Source organism: Coregonus lavaretus, assembly GCF_964263955.1.
Source record: "Coregonus lavaretus genome assembly, chromosome: 27".
NCBI lineage: Eukaryota > Metazoa > Chordata > Actinopteri > Salmoniformes > Salmonidae > Coregonus > Coregonus lavaretus.
Genome location: NC_140014.1, coordinates 2,671,933 through 2,691,676, shown reverse-complemented (window position 1 = coordinate 2,691,676; position 19,744 = coordinate 2,671,933). Strand labels below are relative to the sequence as shown.

Sequence of the window (19,744 nt, the reverse complement as noted above, 5' to 3'; positions counted from 1 at the left end):
CTGTGTCATTGCCAACAAAGGGTATATAACAAAGTATTGAGAAACTTTTGTTATTGACCAAATACTTATTTTCCACCATAATTTGCAAATAAATTCATAAAAAATCCTACAATGTAATTTTTTTCTCATTTTGTCTGTAATAGTTGACGTGTACCTATGATGAAAATTACAGGCCTCTCTCATCTTTTTAAGTGGGAGAACTTGCACAATTGGTGGCTGACTAAATACTTTTTTCCCCCACTGTAGCTATGTCTATTATTACCTTGATCGTCAGTATTAGCTAATCTTTGCCCATATCTCCAATGTTATTTTGAGTAACCCCAAATAATACGTGTCCAGGCAATGTTGTTCTGCACTAAGATGGCTGTTGACTTAGCCTGACTTATCCTGACTCTCTGACAATTGTGTAATTCATAAACAACTTAGCTATTGAAATGCAAGCAGCAGGTGATGAGACCAGTTACAGAAAGTATTACAATACCAAAACATAACAATATTTCACTCAAGTCAACCTTAACAACATGATTGTAATAAAATCATCAGTACTATTCATATTGACCTACTGGACCTCCTTAGCACAAACAAACAAGAATATGAAACAAAGATTATTCACTTTATTTTAAATGATGATGTAAGGGTGTATTAATCACACATTGTTAAATGTGGTAGCTGCAAGCTGTCTGTGTTTACATCCCTCTCAGTCCAATCACCAAAGACGGCTATAGTAGAGGGAGAGAGATTACAAGAGAAAAGGGTTGGGGGACTAGGTGGAGGTTCAGATCTCATGGAGAGTTACCCTCCTGTAGCTTATCAACCAGCAAGTTATTAGAATCAGGTTCACTAGATTAGGGTTGGAGAACACCTACAAGACGGTAACTCTCCAGGAGAGCCCTGTCTGGATCTTGCATCGAGTCTGTTGATTCCATCTCGATCTGGTCATCCTCATCGTGGTACTCCAGCCCTCTGTGGCCTGATTGGTGTCACACTTCTTCCTCAGCCCCAGCTAACACACCTGATTAAAATAATTGCATTCCGAGGACCAGAGTTGTCCATCTCTATGATGACTGCCACCATGATCACCTGAAAAACATAAATAGTGTCGCAATTACTTTGTTTGCAAACTGTAGCAACACTGAAACTTCTTAAAAACTAAGCAATGCTCTCATATCTAACCTACATGCTTGTGGTCAGCAAAGAAACAAACAGGTACACGTAACAAACATTCATTGAAGTATAGTCATTGTGTTCACAGAGTTGGAACATGTCTACATACGGTAGCCAGTAAGAGGTGAGGTGGGGAATGTGAGTAGTCTAGATGGAACATCATTTCTTAATCATGGTCCTGGGGACCCAAAGGGGTACACATTTTTGTCCTAGCACTACACAGTGTGTTGATGATTTGTGTGTGATTTGAAAAAGGTGTGTAGTGCTAAAGCAGTATATTTTCCTCCACTGTCCCTGTCACTCACTGGGCTCGAACCAGTGATCCTCTGCTCGGAAATACACTTGACCATCCTCCTTGACAATGTACTATCGGTTTGAGACACCCAAAAGGTACCAATTGGATGGCTCCATCTGTGACATTTCAAGCTAGCTGTGGATTGAGCTTACTGCACTTTATTAAATAATAAGTATTTTTTTTACAACCAAATCTCTATTTTTTTGTGATTTTTGAGAAACCCAAACAGCAAATCACTTCCTCATCCTCTTTGTGTAGTATGGGGGCCCCAACAAAGCATGAACAAAGTCTCCAAAAACATCCAAATACGTCCTTTTTAGAAACGGCAAAGCTCTCAGTGTAGTGATGCAGGTCTTTAGATGTTGTACACATTAAATTGTGTCATTCTGAACTATAAAGTTGTGGATGAAGTTCGGAATGACACAATTTCATGGGTACAACATCTAAAGACCTACATCACTATACTGAGAGTGTCAGTTTCTAAAAGGACATATTTGTTTTTGTTTTTTTGCTTTTGTTCATGTCTTTAGTGTGCCCTGGTACCTCACAACGAGCAATGAGGAAGTGAAGAAGCGGCTGGGGTAAGTTTCTCAAAAACAAGCCAAATCACAAAAAAAGTGATAAAATTTGGTGATAAAACAGAACTTCTCCTTTAACTCTGTTACACGTTTGTATGTGATCATGCATTAGTGTACAGTATGTCTGTCATTCCTCTCGTGACCCACCTGCCCTCGGCACCACTCATGCATGTCGCCTCTCTCTTAGACCATCGTACTGTACTTGTACTCCTCAGTCTTGCCTTCATCGTTCTTCACTGAGACGAGGTGGTGGTATTGGGGGGTTGCCCACGGTCTCATTCTTCCGAGGCATTTCTCTCCAGAGGAACACTGAGGGGGGGAGGGATGGTCTTATCAGGAAGGTATACTAGTATAAATACTGGTATTCTGGTTAGAAATGGGGTGCTTGTCGAGGCAAATAATGCATTACTAAACCTTCTAAAAAAGAGATTGAGGAGATGTTAAGACATTGAGGAGCTGAGGGGAGGATACTCACTTGTACATTGAGATGAAGCCATAGGTGGAGTTGACTCTACGTCTCCTAGTTGAACATCTCACTGGCATCCCAGCCATTAGACTAACAGAGAGAGATGCAAGGGAATTATGGTTAGTGTGTGTGTGTGTGTGTGTGTGTGTGTGTGTGTGTGTGTGTGTGTCACATTGTGTGTCTCACTGTCTGTCACCAGAGTGGTATATCACAACGCAAGCTAGATCTACTCAGGCTTTTATAATCTAGCCAGCTTCAGTTAGCTTCACATTCCAGCTCAGGCTTCATCCGTACTACAACGGTGGATATTGCTCACCCTCCCGCCTCCCGCTAATTCTAGCAGGCTTCTAACTGAGCGTGCAAGTCACACATGGCTAGTCGAACGCCAAACTCTTCATTGAGACAATGTTGAAACATCAATCCTTGGGTGAGTCAGTGCCACTTTTTAGTTTGTGCCGAAATCAAAATGAAAGGCAACGTATCTTGCAAATTCATTATGCTATGGTGGGAAATAGGCTTTTAGAAGTGTTGACTTTATCTTATGAATTATCGTTAATGCTGTCTTTGGTGTGCTTATCAATGCACATGCACCTTTTTCCCACTCCTATCGCTCCTTGTGGAACAGCTTGTTGCGTTGTGGCCATTGCATATACAGTGCTTTCAGGAAGTATTCACACCCCTTGACTTTTTCCACATTTTGTTGTGTTACTGGCTGAATTTAAAATGGATTCAATTAAGATTTTTTTTGTCACTGGTCTACACACAATATCCCATAATGTCAGTGGAATAAGGTTTTACTTTCTTTTAAACAAATTAGTTAATAAAAACTGAAATGTCTTGAGTCAATAAGTATTCAACCTCTTTTGTTATGGCAAGCCTAAATAAGTTCATGAGTAAAATTTGCTTAACAAGTCACATAATGAGTTGCATGGACTCACTCTGTGTTCAATAATAGTGTTTAACATGATTTTTGAATGACTACCTCATCTCTGTACCCCACACATACAAATTATCTGTAAGGTCCCTCAGTCGAACAGTGAATTTCAAACACAGATTCAACCAGAAAGACCAGGGAGGTTTTCCAATGCCTCGCAAAGAAGGGCACCTAAAGGGTAGATGGGTAAAGATAAAAAAAGCTGAATATCCCTTTGAGCATAGTGAAGTTATTAATTACACTTTGGATGGTTTATCAAAACACCCAGTCACTACAAAGATACAGGCGTCCTTCCTAACTCAGTTGCCGGAGAGTAAGGAAACCGCTCAGGGATTTCACCATGAGGCCAATGGTGACATTTAAACCGTTACAGAGTTGAATGGCTATGATATAACACTGAGGATGGATCAACAACATTGTAGGTACTCCACAATACTAACCTAATTGACAGAGTGAAAAGAAAAAAGCCTATACAGAATAAAAAATATTCCAAAAGATGCATCCTGTTTGCAACAAGGCACTAAAGTAATATTGGCTTAAATGTGGCAAAACAATTAACTTTTTGTCCTGAATACAAAGTCTTATGTTTGGGGCACAGTGGTGGCTGCATCATGTGATGGGTATGCTTGTAATCATTAAGGACTAGGGAGTTTTTCCAGGATAAAAAAAGAAACGGAATGGAGCTAAGCACAGGCAAAATCCTAGAGTAAAACCTGGTTCAGTGTGCTTTCCTGGGAGATTAATTCACCTTTCAGCAGGACAGTAAACTAAAACACAAGGCCAAATCTACACTGGAGGTACTTACCAAGAGGACAATGAATGTTCCTAAGTGGCTGAGTTACAGTTTTGACTTAAATCTACTTGAAAACCTATGGCAAGACATTACAATTGTCTAGCAATGATCAACAACCAATTTGACAGAGCTTGAATAATTTTTTAAGAATAATGGGCCAATGTTGCACAATCCAGGTGTAGAAAGCTCTTACAGACATACCCAGAAAGACACACCGCTGTAATCACTGCCAAGGTGCTTTTGCAAAGTATTGACTCAGGGGTGTGAATCCTTATGTGAATGAGATATTTCTGTATTTAATATTCATAGATTTGCTAACATTTCTAAAAACATAATTTCACTTTGTCATTATGGTGTTTTGTGTGTAGATGGGTGAGGAAAAAATATATATTTAATCAATTTTAAATTCATGCTGTAACACAACAAAATGTGGAATAAGTCGAGGGATATGAATACTTTCTGAAGACACTGTAATCCATAGAAGGGTTTTGGAACCTCTAACCCTGTCAATTTGACTGTTAAACTCATGGGTACCTTGGTAATGGCTGCCAGTCTTGACTTGAATGGGAACTACCATCTATGGATTATATGTCTATGCTTGGTTGGTTTCAGTTTGCCTTTCGCAAATTTCAAAATACAATAGTGCGAGAAATGTACCGTTTGGGAAGCAAATGCTGTCCTTACTAAATGTGTAATGTGATAGGTATTTAAAAAATGTTTTTACATACAAAACCTTTGTTTATTAAAATATTTTATCAGTCTTCCTCAAATGAAGGGGATTGTGACAATCTTTGCGAGAGGGGGGGTATCTGATTTCACTGGTCCTCAACTCGTGGCTCAGACGAATAATTCTGGATAAATGGAGTTAGCACTGATTTAGCCTGCATGTTAGTTCTGAAGGATTCGTTGCCATAGAAATGTACCTGGCCACTTTCATGGTACCGGTTATCCCGGGTTGAACTCATAGTTGACCAAAGTTACCTTGCTAACTCCTCAAACCTGATTCTTAGTATAGGGCTCAGGACGAAGCCCTCTCTGTTGCCATCTCCTCTGTCCCACTGCCTACAGCACTGTGCTCCCAGTTCACCCCCAACAAGCTGATCACTGTGTCTGTGAATGCATCCCCACACAAACACAAACACAAACACACACACACACACACACACAGAGAGAGGAGACATAACACTAACACTATCTACAAACAATTAACAAACCAATCAGTAATTAGGAATTGAAGATTCATCGTAATCTCAAGTCCCCTGTAGCTCAGTTGGTAGAGCATGGCACTTGCAACGCCAGGGTTGTGGGTTCGTTTCCCACGGGGAGCCAGTATGAAAATGTATGCACTCACTAACTGTAAGTCGCTCTGGATAAGAGCGTCTGCTAAATGACTAAAATGTAAATGGGACTCGTTTTACTGTGGATATACAGTGGGGAAAAAAAGTATTTAGTCAGCCACCAATTGCGCAACTTCTCCGACTTAAAAAGATGAGAGAGGCCTGTAATTTTCATCATAGGTACACGTCAACTATGACAGACAAAAAGAGATTTTTTTTCTCCAGAAAATCACATTGTAGGATTTTTAATGAATTTATTTGCAAATTATGGTGGAAAATAAGTATTTGGTCAATAACAAAAGTTTCTCAATACTTTGTTCTTTTTTTTTCATTTTATACATTTTACATTGTTATATACCCTTTGTTGGCAATGACACAGGTCAAACGTTTTCTGTAAGTCTTCACAAGGTTTTCAGAAACTGTTGCTGGTATTTTGGCCCATTCCTCCATGCAGATCTCCTCTAGAGCAGTGATGTTTTGGGGCTGTCGCTGGGCAACATGGACTTTCAACTCCCTCCAAAGATTTTCTATGGGGTTGAGATCTGGAGACTGGCTAGGCCACTCCAGGACCTTGAAATGCTTCTTACGAAGCCACTCCTTCATTCCCCGGGCGGTGTGTTTGGGAACACATCTGAAATCAGGCTACTTGATGGGATTTTGATAAATGCACAAAATCGCCAATGAAAACAAACGTTCTACCACAACGACCATGTTATTTTGGGGAAGCATATTTTATTCTGAGTTCGAACATATAACTTCGGTATGTGAAAACAATTTCTAAGATGTATAGGCCTACTTTCAGTTTTTCCGAACTCACTTCACTCGTACATAAGCATAGAGAGAGAGGTTTGCGCTGCTGGTGCTGGCACAAGCGCAGATTAAATACATTGCTATAGTTGACGTAGCCTACAATGGCTGACGTAGCATCGCAAACCAATCGCAGAATGTGATGACAGAACTGGAGCAAATCGTACGATCTGTCCAGATTGTTAACAAGATTTTAATGTGGTGACATCGCACAGTGTGACGTGTAATTGTAAAAGACTGAATCCGATGTACAGTCTGCAAAGGCCTTTAGCATCACTGAGATAGTTGTACTGTAGCATGAGGTCATAAAGACAGATGGCGACATGCTCACCTCTATTGTGCCTTGCTGTACACCTCTTTCTTGATTTGCTTGTCTTTTCTGATGCCAATTCCTGAAAGAGAGGTTTCATTCGACTCCATTGAACAAGATACCGGTCCAGTATATTACCCTCCAGCAGTCTCTAATAATGGTCACATTGTTGAACCATACACTACTGTTATACAGTCTGCTACAGTGCCTTGCAAAAGTATTAAGCCCCCTTGGTGTTTTCCCTATTTTGTTGCATTACAACCTGTAATTTAAATTGATTTTTATTTGGATTTCATGTAATGGACATACACAAAATACTTGAAATTGGTGAAATGAAATGAAAAAAATATTTTTTTTTTTACAGAAAAGTGGTGCGTGCATATGTATTCACCCCCTTTGCTATGAAGCCCCTAAATAAGATATGGTGCAACCAATTACCTTCAGAAGTCACATAATTAGTTAGATTACACACAGGTGGCCTTTATTTAAGTGTCACATGATCTCAGTATATATACACCTGTTCTGAAAGGCCCCAGAATCTGCAACACCACTAAGCAAGGGCCACCACCAAGCAAGCGGCACCATGTAGACCAAGGAGATCTCCAAACAGTACAGATCAGGGTTGGGTTTAAAAAAATATTAACATTAAATCCATTATTAAAAAATTGAAAGAATATGGCACCACAACAAACCTGCGAAGAGAGGGCCACCCACCAAAATTCACGGACCAGGTAAGGAGGGCATTAATCAGAGATGCAACAAAGATAACCCTGAAGGAGCTGCAAAGCTCCACATCAGAGATTGGAGTATCTGTCCATAGGACCACTTTAATAATAATAATAATAATAATAATATAATAGTATGCCATTTAGCAGATGCTTTTATCCAAAGCGACTTACAGTCATGTGTGCATACATTTTTACGTATGGGTGGTCCCGGGGATCGAACCCACTACCCTGGCGTTACAAGCGCCATGCTCTACCAATTGAGCTACAGAGGACCACTCCAAGACATTTAAGCCGTATACTCCACAGAGCTGGGCTTTACGGAAGAGTGGCCAGAAAAAAGCCATTGCTTAAAGAAAAAAAAATAAGCAAACACATTTGGTGTTCGTGAAAAGGCATGTGGGAGACTCCCCAAACATATGGAAGAAGATACTCTGGTCAGATGAGACTAAAATTTAGCTTTTTGGCCATTAAGGAAACTGGTCAGAATTGAAGGAATGATGGATGGCGCTAAATACAGAGAAATTCTTGAGGGAAACCTGTTTCAGTCTTCCAGAGATTTGAGACTGTGACGGAGGTTCACCTTCCAGCAGGACAATGACCCTAAGCATACTGCTAAAGCAACACTCAAGTGGTTTAAGGGGAAACATTTAAATGTCTTGGAATGGCCTTGTCAAAGCCCAGACCTCAATCCAATTGAGAATCTGTGGTATTACTTAAAGATTGCTGTACACCAGCGGAACCCATCCAACTTGAAGGAGCCTGAGCAGTTTTGCCTTGAAGAAAATATTTTGTATCTTCAAAGTGGTAGGCATGTTGTGTAAATGAAATGATACAAACCCCCCAAAAAACGATTTTAATTTCAGGTTGTAAGGCAACAAAATAGGAAAAATGCCAAGGGGGGTGAAGACTTTCGCAAGCAACTGTACATTAGCTTGTAACACTGTTCACTACATTAGACTAACTTTGGCAATAATAAAGGGGCTGACGACTACATCATCCCATATTACAGTACACTCCATTAGGCCCCATTTAACTTCCTTTAGCCTGTGTGTCTGTGTGTGTGTGTGTTGCAGCTGTAAATGAGGCTAGTCAGTGGGCATGCCCGGTCTGGGTGTTCATTAATGGCCATTAGAGTGTTGTGGGGCTCACTATACACAGCCTTCACACTGGGAGAGAGAAGGAGCGAGGGAGAAACGGGGGAGAGATAGAAAGGGGAGGGTGAGCGAGAGGGAATGAGAGATCAGGGCATGAGATAAAGAAAGACCACCTCCTAGTAACAGTCTGACTGCAGGTGTAGCCTACCTCTCATTGTTGCTGATGCCCATTGCTGATCCTCTTCCTCTCCTCCTTCTGTGGTTGGTCTCCATGTAGCGAGGGGTGTAGTGGGTAACCTCTTCCAGAAACCTTCTCAAAGCGGGGATCACACCTGGGGGTGTCGCATTGGCGGGAGATGTACACGTTATTACACACACCCACGTACATACAGTGCATTCGGAAAGTGTTCAGACCCCTTGACATTTTCCACATTTTGTTACGTTACGGCCTTATTCTAAAATTGATTAAATTGTTTTTTTTCCCCTGTTCAATTTACACACAATACCCCATAATGACAAAGCAAAAACAGGTAATATCACATTTACATAAGTATTCAGACCCTTTACTCAGTACTTTGTTGAAGCACCTTTGGCAGCGATTGCAGCCTTGAGTCTTCTTGGGTATGACACTACAAGCTTGGCACATCTGTATTTGGGGAGTTTCTCCCATTCTTCTCTGCAGATCCTCTCAAGCTCTGTCAGGTTGGATGGGGAGCGTCGCTGCACAGCTATTTTCAGGTCTCTCCAGAGATGTTCGATTGGGTTCAAGTCCGGGCTCTGGCTGGGCCACTCGAGGACATTCAGAGACTTGTCCCAATGCCACTCCTGCATTGTCTTGGCTGTGTGCTTCAGAGATGGTTGTCCTTCTGGAAGTTTCTCCCATCTCCACAGAGGAACTCTTTTTGGTACCCTTCCCCAGATCTGTGCCTCGACACAATCCTGTCTCGGACCTCTACGGACAATTCCTTCGACCTCATGGCATGGTTTTTGCTCTGACATGCACTGTCAACTGTGGGACCTTATATAGACAGGTGTGTGCCTTTCCAAATCATATCCAATCAATTGAATTTACAATTTCGAGTCTCATAGCAAAGGGTCTGATTTACATTTTAGTCATTTAGCAGACGCTCTTATCCAGAGCGACTTACAGTTAGTGAGTGCATACATTTTCATACAATACTTATGTAAATTAAGGTATTTCTGTTTTTTATTTGTAATAAATTATGGGGTATTGTGTGTAGATTGATGAGGAAAAAATTGTATTTCATCCATTTTAGAATCAGGCTGTAACGTAACAAAATGTGTATAAAGTCAAGGGGTCTGAATACTTTCCAAATGCACTGTAGATAAAGGCACGTTTCCAGTAGAACATCATGTTATTACAATATTACAATATTGAGAAAAGGGTAAATGTACAAAAAAAAGGTGTTATTCTGTACTTTGATTGTGGTTGTACTATATTTTCAAACGTGTTGGTGGGTTACAGTTGGATATCCTTGATCTTGTAAAGTGGTTATCCCACTGGTTATAGGGTGAATGCACCAATTTGTAAGTCGCTCTGGATAAGAGCGTCTGCTAAATGACGTAAATGTAAATGTAAATGTATCTAGAAAATGTGTATTTAAATTTTTCTTTACGACACATCAGGTATGACTACCAGAAACAAATAATGATTTTTAAATGATAGACATTTAATCATAGGACTGGATTTTTTCAAATACTGACGTTAATTAGCTAGCTAGTTATTCTACTCATCAAGGCCTTTTAATAGGAAATCAACTTGACTGTTTACAGCTAGCGTTAGACAACTAGCTAGGAATCGTAGCTAAGTAAGACCTCTGTCTCTCTGGTTGATAACGTGAACTAGCTAGCTAGGTCAAAGCAATATATAGCCAGATATTAGTATGCTGTAGCGTTAAGATTTCCCTTCACTGGAACTAAGGGGCCTAGCCCGAACTATGAAAAACAACCCCAGTCCATTATTCCTCCTCCACCAAACTTTACAGGTGTCACTATGCATTGGGTAGCGTTCTCCTTGCATCTGTCAAACCCAGATTTGTCCGTTGGACTGCCAGATGGTGAAACGTGATTCATCACTCCAGAGAACGCATTTCCACTGCTCCAGAGTCCAATGGCGACGAGCTTTACACCACTCCAGCCGACGCTTGGCATTGCGCATGGTGATCTTAGGCTATTGTGCGGCTGCTCGACCATGGAAACCCATTTCATGAAACTCCAGACGAACAGTTATTGTGCTGACGTTGCTTCCAGAGGCAGTTTGGAACTTGGTAGTGAGTGTTGCAACCGAGGACTGACAAGTTTTACGCGCTTCAACACTTGGCGGTCCCGTTTTGTGAGCTTGTGTGGCCTACCACTTTGCGGCTGAGCCTTTGTTGCTCCTAGAGGTTTCCACTTCACAATAACAGCACTTACAGTTGACCGGGTCAGCTCTAGCAGGGCAGAAATTTGACGAACTGACTTGTTGGAAAGGTGGCATTCTATGACGGTGCCACGTTGAAAGTGACTGAGCTCTTCAGTAAGGCCATTCTACTGCCAATGTTTGTCTATGGAGATTGCATGGCTGTGTGCTCGATTTTATACACCTGTCAGCAACGGGTGTGGCTGAAATGGCCGAATCCACTAATTTGAAGGGGTGTCCACATACATCTTGTTATTCATACCATGTCTTGCTTTGAAGTGTTTTGACTGATGTCATGTCTATACTAATATGGCAAAAAAAATCTCTAGCTAGCTAACCAACAACTGTAACAATGTATTTGAGAGACAACAAGTGCTCATTGTGCAAATGTATTTGTTTCCAATATGTGGAGAATAAATATAGTTTACATATTGTCAACAGTCTATGCCAACCCCGTCTATTTTTCCCCATAGTTGCACACATGTCAGTTTTAGTTGCTAAACAACCAACCCGTTTATAGCAACTATGCAAGAAGAATTAACGACTGGGTCGAGTCTGTAGCAACATGACCAAAATAACTAACAACCAGATTTTTCACCGCATTATATATATGAATTTACTTATCAAAATAAAGTTTAGAAAATGTAATTTATTGTTATTTTGATATGTTGGTAACTGTTTTATAAAAGCAAGGCACGCGAGGCATTCACATTTACCTGCGACTGTATTCAGAAAAAACATAATGGTGGAAGTTGGGTACTGTGGTAAATTTATTCATTTTATGCAAATGTGTGCAAATTTAAATAATTATATAGTTCATAAACTAGTTTTGTAATTGTAAGACCTTTTACAGTGGTCTAGTGTCTGCGTAAACTGTTAGAGTTGTACCATTTTGAAAACCAACCATTGACAGTAATGTTTTATGTGATTTCAAATAGTTATAATGCACAGTAATAATGTTTGGTGGCAAGACTTGTGCTATTATCAGACCTTCCGGGGGAAAAAAACTGGAAATTAATACAAAAAACAGGTTTAAGTTAAATATTAGCTTTAATGAGGTAGCAGGTTTAACTTAAGTTCCATTTTAAGTTGATTTATTTGGCTAAAGTACATTTTTTACCCCCTTACATGTTTTCTCTCTCACTCATTCCTCTCTTAGCTCCACACCTGCAATCATCTTCTTTTCACTTTTCTTCTTACCCTACTTTTACTGTGTGATAAGGGGAATGTTTTCTGAAAGGACTGCACTTGTTTTCTCATTCTTCCCCTCCTCTTTTTTTTTTCTAATTAAACTGTGGGGCAAGCGGGACACTACGCTAAATTGTGGCTTGGGCTAATAGAGATCTCCCTCTCGCATTCTCTCCATCACCGAGAGCCAGAACAGCCGCTCTTTCGCTCTCTCCTTCTGTCTTTCTCTTCCTGTCAGCAGCTATCAGGACCCATTAGATAACAAACAGCAAGGCGTTACTTTTTTCTGATAATTTGTTCTGCTTTCTCTCACTCACTCCCCACTCTCTCCTCTCCTTTTCTGCTTTCCAAACAAGATAAGGCAGTTTTTTTTGCTAATTTCTCCACTTCGCCTGCCTCTGTGTTAATGGTTTTCAAAGCTCCAGTTATTATCACCGACACACAGCGGCTTAGGCAAACACATCCACCAAGTTGGACAGGCACCTTGTGCTGGGATACCGAATGTTTTATTTATTTTGTGTCTATTTGAGAGTTGAGGGATGGAGGGATAGCAGTTCGGGGTCAATTCCATCTCGACTCATTCCATTCCGGAAATTAATGGATAATCAATGGTTTAATTGGAGAAATAGCCCATTATTTGAAATGACGACTTGTTTCCTGCCCTATTATTTTTGTGAATTTCAATTCATTCCTTGTCTAGTGACTATACTAGAGTTTAAATGGAACTGACCCCAACCTTGTACTGTAAGAGAAAGCGCTGCCGGTTTTGTAGAGTGTTATTTAAGCAGGCTGCTGTTTCCGGAACTCAGTAAGGGATTTAAAGATTGTGTGTCTTAGACTAAGGCTTTAGTGTCAATGTGTTTTTATTTAATTGAATTTTTTCCACAGGATCCATGGCTCTATGGATTGTCTTTCAGAGCTGTCCTCCTCACGTCTCAACCGTCCTTTTACCAGTGAGTTTTTGGCCTTGTTTGTTCCTTATTTATTCATTTATTTACTTAATACAAACGCTGAATAAACTTAACGATGATAGAATTTGAATGATGAAAAATGCAGTAGATAGCATTTTAATGACAGAAAACGCAGTTGTCGTCATGTCACAATTATTTTGGGACCCTTCACAGTGTGTGTGCACGTGCATGCATCTGTATTTTTGTATTTGTGTATGATTGTGTGTGTACTACATATTTGTGAATGTGTCTATGTGTATTCACACATGTCTGTCATTCATTCAGGAATCAGACGCAGCTTTAGCACGTCGACGGCCATTGCTGCCCAGAAGGAGCCGAGCCGGAAGAGTCCTGTCAACAGGTGGCCATTTTCTCATAAGCACTCTTCTCCACATTCCACGTCTCTGCATTTCTCCTCCCTGACCGTTTTCCGCTTTCTCCCTACTCCCCCCACCACCGGAGGTAAAATCAATAGTGGTCAGCAAAAGTTATCATTTTGGGGAATTGCCAATGCTTGATAGCAGGGTTATAATGAGTATGAAAGCAATCCAAGATCAATCCCTCTCCTTCGCGTTCCTCTCCCTCTCTCATTTCACATCTTTCTCTGACCCCTCTCATTCCTTTCCTTCCTCCCCTTGTTGCTCTCTACGTTCTTCCCCGTCCATTGTCTCACTTTTTCACGACGCCCTTTTTTCACTATTTTTACTCTCCTTTCTCCATCCCCTGATTTCTTCTCAATCTCTCTCCCTCTCTGCTACCTTACTCTGCCTCTCTCCCTCTATACCCACCCCTCTTTTCCTCCCTCCCTCTCTCTCCACCTCTAATCCCATTCATCCATCTTTATCTCTCCCTCTCCCCTCAGGTCACGTTCCAACTCCCACCGTCGGCGCTGGAGCACCCTGAGTGGCGGCTGGGGTCCGGGAACTGGCGGCCCAGGAAGCACCGGAGGAACCACCGCTACCACCACCACCTCCTCTGGCTCGGAGGCGTCCGTGCGTCTCCACCTGGGCATGCAAGTGCTGCTGAGCAGCGCGAAGGAGATGGCCCTGATCCGCTACGTGGGCCAGGCTGACTTCGCCCCAGGCCTGTGGCTGGGCCTGGAGCTGCGCACCGCCAAGGGCAAGAATGACGGCCAGGTGGGCGGCCGCCGCTACTTCATGTGCCGCCCGGGATACGGTGTGCTGGTGAGGCCCAGCCGTGTCACCTACCGCGGCATTAACGGCGCCCGGCTCGTGGACGAGAACAGCTGAGGACACTAGGACCCAGGGGGTCGGGTTTGTTTATTTTGCTCCTTGAAATGTCCCCCAAAAACGACACTACCTAATCAGTTATTAGCATATTGTTATATACATTTAAGAAATGTTTTATTTTAAGATTTATGTTAAGGTGGTGTGGCCAGCCGACATTTTAACTACACATCAACTAGTTTGTCCTATTTCCTGGCTGATTTACCTTTTTGTTTTACCTGTCTACTCTACCCGTTGACCATCAATGGACACTAGAAAACTATAAATTACATTTCGAATTGAGACTACTATTGTTGTCATGCTATTGAACTAGTTGTCATGCTAGTTGTCATGCTATTGAACATACTGTAGGTATGAGGCAACAAGCTTTGATTGTCATAGCTTGGTTTGGTAGGGTGAAAGAAAATAATTTTCAGAAATATTTATACTTTATATTCGATGGAAGATATGTATAAATCAGATACAGTAAATTAATACTTCCATTCTTCCCTAAGCTCCCTCACTCTGTACTGTATGTAGAGATTTTAACTGTTATCAAAGCTAACCTGGCCAACAACGCAGCTAAGCACCTTAATGCAAGACAATGTCCTGGTACAGAGGTACTAAAATATCCCTGGATTTGAGCACTTTGGAGGGAATGGATAAGCCTATTTGTAATTATAATGCAGGGTTATCTGGGTTCACTGATGACTGTCCTAACTGAGAGAGAATGTGCACTGTGTTTGGCCAACACTGAATCTGTGATGGTTCGTATTCACTTGAAACTGCAGTCACTGCCAACTTGTGCTGAATTGCTAATTGACCCTCAGCTCCTGCACCCTAGGCACTGCTGTGGATCTGAGAGGATTGGATAGGTGGAAGCAATATGGTAATAGCTTCACCTTGCCTTCTGATTGGCTGGGTAGAAATATTGCTTATACCTATCAATCTCTTTCAGATCTACAGGAGTGCATAAGGGATATAGGCTAGGGGTTGATTTGGAATTCAGCCATATTCAGCCATTAATGCTATGGCACCACTTGAGCACTGGTATAGTGCCGTCAAGTGATGCCAATTTATGCTAACATGATCCTACACTGAAGTGACACTTCTAGGCCTATTGATGTATGCTAGCTACTTTTGGTCAGATTGGACACCCAACTGGCTGTGTGACATAAGATTTGTCTAAAGATCATTTACATCAGCACACATGCTAACGACATCTATTATGTCGTCCTTATGACAAAATGCTTTGAAAGCTGGTTTACGTGAAGCGCATTCCAAAATTCTATACAGATAACGTTTACAGTCTTGGCAAGTCAGCAGGCAACAAGCTATTGATTGTATCTGTGGAGAAAAAAAAGAGAGACTTTAACAAAACGTCCATGTTCCACCCAATTAAAAAGGTAGAGCGCAACAGTAGCCCATATGCTGAATGCGATGTACCATTAATCGATCTGGTTGGGCCCCATGCAATTGAAACGCGTTGGTAGGACAAATCATGATTGCCTGAGATATTCGCCTGAGGTTTGGAGATGAAAGAAGCTAGGTGGTATGAATGCTAATTCAACTGCTCTTATCCGCAGTCAGTTCTGTTATTTCTGTAACAGTCATTGTCGTAACAGTCAGGTCTGTTACGGTCATTGTTGTGACATTTCTGTAAGAGTCATTCCCTTAACAGTCATTAATGTAACAGTCATCGCCTTATCAGTCACTTCTGTAACAGTGTTACTTAGTACTGTTGGGTTCTATAATGTCTTCATGGATGATACATTATCGGAAATCCCGAGTTAAAATGCACTTGAAAGTCATTGGTTGCAGTCTGTGTGTGGGCAGCAAACGGTTTTGGATTTATTTCTGGTCATGTCCCATGTGTACATTTGGAATAATTTGTGTTTGTAGTGAAAGGGTTTCACTGTGAAATAGTGGCACGTAGTGTAAAAATTGTATTTGTAAAATTAATAAAGATTCTATTCTAATTTCACTGTTTGTTTCTCCTCCATCTCTTTGATGGCTGCGTGCCGTACCTCCCGTGTGGGCGGACTGTCTCTTAGCAAACTCTCCATCCCTCCGCTGTTTATCTGATGAGAAGAAAGATGTCTTGGGGGAGGGGGGGACAGAAAAAGTACATTGAAATTGCTACACTTTTTGTTTGATTACAAAATGGGTCTCAACAGTTCTCATTTGGATGCCAGATTCCATCAGTCCTGTAATAACATTGTTTATTCCCTTTCTTTGTTGATTCAAATACTGCCCTGGCACACTGTTTTATGCTGAACTACATGGCTACCTCTAACTCTATTGGGGCCCACGAAAAATATGCGAGTTTACGAGATGCGTGACTTCCCCAAGAAATATATAATTATGCAAATGTACTTTGAACAATTAAAGGCCTCTGTAATGATATTGTATAGTATGTCCCAATTCAACTGGGAAAGAGTCTAGCCACTGTTCTTTGCATTTGCCACATGGACAAAACCAATACTTATCTGCTACTGTGTAAAATACTGCAATGGATGTTTGAATTGAGCTGTATAAGGGCTTGATTCAATCCGTAGCACTGAAGATCCGTGCTACATCGCGATAAAAATGTAAAGGCAATGTTCCCGAGTTAGCGGAGACTGCATTCACAGTAAACGCTACATAGGTCGGCTCAATCGGGAATTACCTTTACATTTCAATTGCGCTATAACGCTGAACTTCCGCGATACGGATTTAATCTAACCCTAAGTCTGAGTGAGTTCAGTCAAGTCTGTAGAGCAGCAACAAATAGTCATTATATAGTAATTTATTCATTTTGGCAGATGTCATCTGAAGGGCAACTTACAGGGGTTACCAGAGTCATAGTACAATACTTCATAATTACAACATTTTACAGGTGCAATTCAATTGTTTTTTACGAGGAGCAACGGAGTTGAGATGAGCTGCTGCAAAGAAACAGCAAATTATGTTAACACAGCCACTGGAGATGAACAATAGTGCAACATGTTACTTGAATCCTCTATCATAAGCCTACTTTAAGACATAAGCCAGTTAAATGATAAAATGTCTTCACTACCTGTGACATGTCTATAACAGCTTGTAAGGCTTTATGAAAGAGTGTTCAAGCAAAGGGTTAACAACATAGACAGGCAAACAACTGACACATTGGCACTTCCTGGATACACTCAAATCAACTTCATCTCATCTTAGCATAGACTAGCACTCATGTCCATTTGAGACTTATGTACATGAAAGTTGATTCGAGCACATTATAATGAATTAATAATCACATAAAATAATCAAACATTGATCTTTTTGAATGTATAAAAGCAGACTGCATTGACAGTGTTGAGGCTATCCACATTGAATGTAAATGTAGATTTGGTTGATGACTGATGGAGTAAGAAGTTAGATCCTCACAAAATATTTACCATAGATTTATTCACAAGTGGACCACAAGCAATTTGTATTCAAACTTTTAACTCATTATACTTTATATTCTACAATAGTCTTTATTCAAATAGAAAATATAAATTATTACTTTAAAATAGCAGTTTGCGGGTAATACCTATTCAGCAACGTTAAATATAGTTGCTGGGTAAGGAAAAAACAAACAAAAAAAGTTATGAATCAAGAAAAGGTTGTTGAAAAAAGGCCCCCAGCAAAAATGCCAACATTTCCTCATTTAAAAGCACACTTTCAATTAAATTAATCTCCAACTATGTGTGAGTCTGTGGAAGTTGATGGAACAGTAATTTTTGTCTTTCCATAGAGGGCAATAATATATACATATCAAAAATCTCCAACGAGAAATGGAAGGTAAACTTGCCTGAATAAACGGTTGAGATGGGTATAAAGTAAGCTCCATAGTATTGTGCCTCGAATAACATTCTCTCGCTGTCTTTCTTTCTCCCCCTTCTCTTTCTCTCTCTCTCAAACACGCAAACATATGCACACACAGATTAATACCACTTACTCACACACCTTAAAGTGCAAAGACAGCCACCCACATACATTACTTATGGTACCATTATACCCACCAATAATTCCCGTTCACTTCCACCCTCATAGCATAGCAACATTCACCTAGATGAGTACATTTCGTTTCCAACTATCTGAAATACCATTAATTGGTCGACATTGGACAAAAATGCCTACATCTAAAAAAAAATGCCAAATAGCCAACCAACGTGAAATGAATTTGGATATGGTTGGGTGTAATAAGTGTATCCATTAACAATATACAGAGCTCCCAAATGAATAAATAAACGAGAAGGCAAGCAAACATCAACAAACACAATTTCCTCCTCTCCGGAATCCAGTGTATGATTCTCACGATATTCTTGTAAAAAATCATTTCTGATTGGTGAATCAACTGCCAAGGCCAGAAATCCCAAAGGAAATGGATGAACCGCAATGATTGACAGCCAAAGTTCATTAATGTTACAGTCAGTTAGACATCTGGCAGATGTGTATTGTTCTTAGTTACCATGTTCTACATGTTTGTGTTTTTGTTTGTGAAACACACATTCTGTTTGTGTGTTTCCAGAATGACTTGTGATGAAAGTCTGCATTGACATCTACAGAGCCACGAAGATGAGCGGTCGGCTCGTGAACACATAGCGGATAAATTAGCTAACTAGATGGAAACATTTCACCCTGTCCTGTTACAATAGCCAACAACTCATTCAGCCCACTCTCTTCGTATAGTGTATCACTCCCTTAGTGGCTACATTTTAGCCAGTGTTGCAAAATGTACATCATTCTTCCCAATGGTCTTTGCAGCTCTCCAATGTGCTTTAAAGTAACTGCCCAGTGAAAATCTAACTTTTAAAAGTTTATATTCTGTTCATGTTGTTGACTCGTCCTATTCTCGTATTTGTGGCCAAAGCATAAATTGGAGAAAAAAACACTTAAAAACCCCACCTTAAACTTGTATCTCAAACAGACCGTTTAAAAAATGGTTGCTATTTCCTCATAGAACATGCCATCTCCCTGAGGAGGATGAGCTGACCAATCAGTGGTCTAGAGGAGGATGAGCTGTCCAATCAGCGGCTACTTACGTGAATATTGTTTATGACTGGTATAAGCCCACACCATTCTGTTGTTGGGGTATGCAGCTGGTTTTTAACATACTCAATTACCCATTTTTGGAAGGAAAACTATTTCACTCATATTGTAAGTAATTATAGGTCATACTTCATAGAAATCTGGAAACGCTGGGCAGTTACCCCATTGGCATTTCCGCAACCATTTTAGAGATTTTTGGACTCATCGGCCAGGTGAAAATGGGTCAATCCAATGGGTCGATCCAATCTGTGGATGAAACCAAGGTGTCGAGACAGGAGGGGGGGTCGTAAGGCGGCGGGTACTGTCCTGACACAATGTTGTGCGGTGTACCATCTAGTCTGGCTGCCTGTACACATGGTCTCCGAGGTGGGAGCCAAAAAGCAAGATGGAGGTCGGGGTTGGT

The 19,744-nt window shown here is 40.8% G+C and overlaps 1 protein-coding gene across 1 annotated transcript in view; it reads left to right on the top strand.

Annotated features, from left to right (window-relative positions):
• LOC311102369 (CAP-Gly domain-containing linker protein 4-like) overlaps nucleotides 1-16,273 on the top strand; it is a 121,589-nt gene extending 105,316 nt beyond the window's left edge. Inside the window, exons 14-16 of the mRNA XM_084143685.1 lie at nucleotides 13,002-13,066; nucleotides 13,349-13,424; nucleotides 13,926-16,273. Of these exons, the coding sequence (XP_083999811.1) occupies nucleotides 13,002-13,066; nucleotides 13,349-13,424; nucleotides 13,926-14,313 (529 nt within the window). The 3' untranslated portion in view covers nucleotides 14,314-16,273. The remainder of the gene's footprint in view (nucleotides 1-13,001; nucleotides 13,067-13,348; nucleotides 13,425-13,925) is intronic.
• Nucleotides 16,274-19,744: the final 3,471 nt, after the last annotated feature.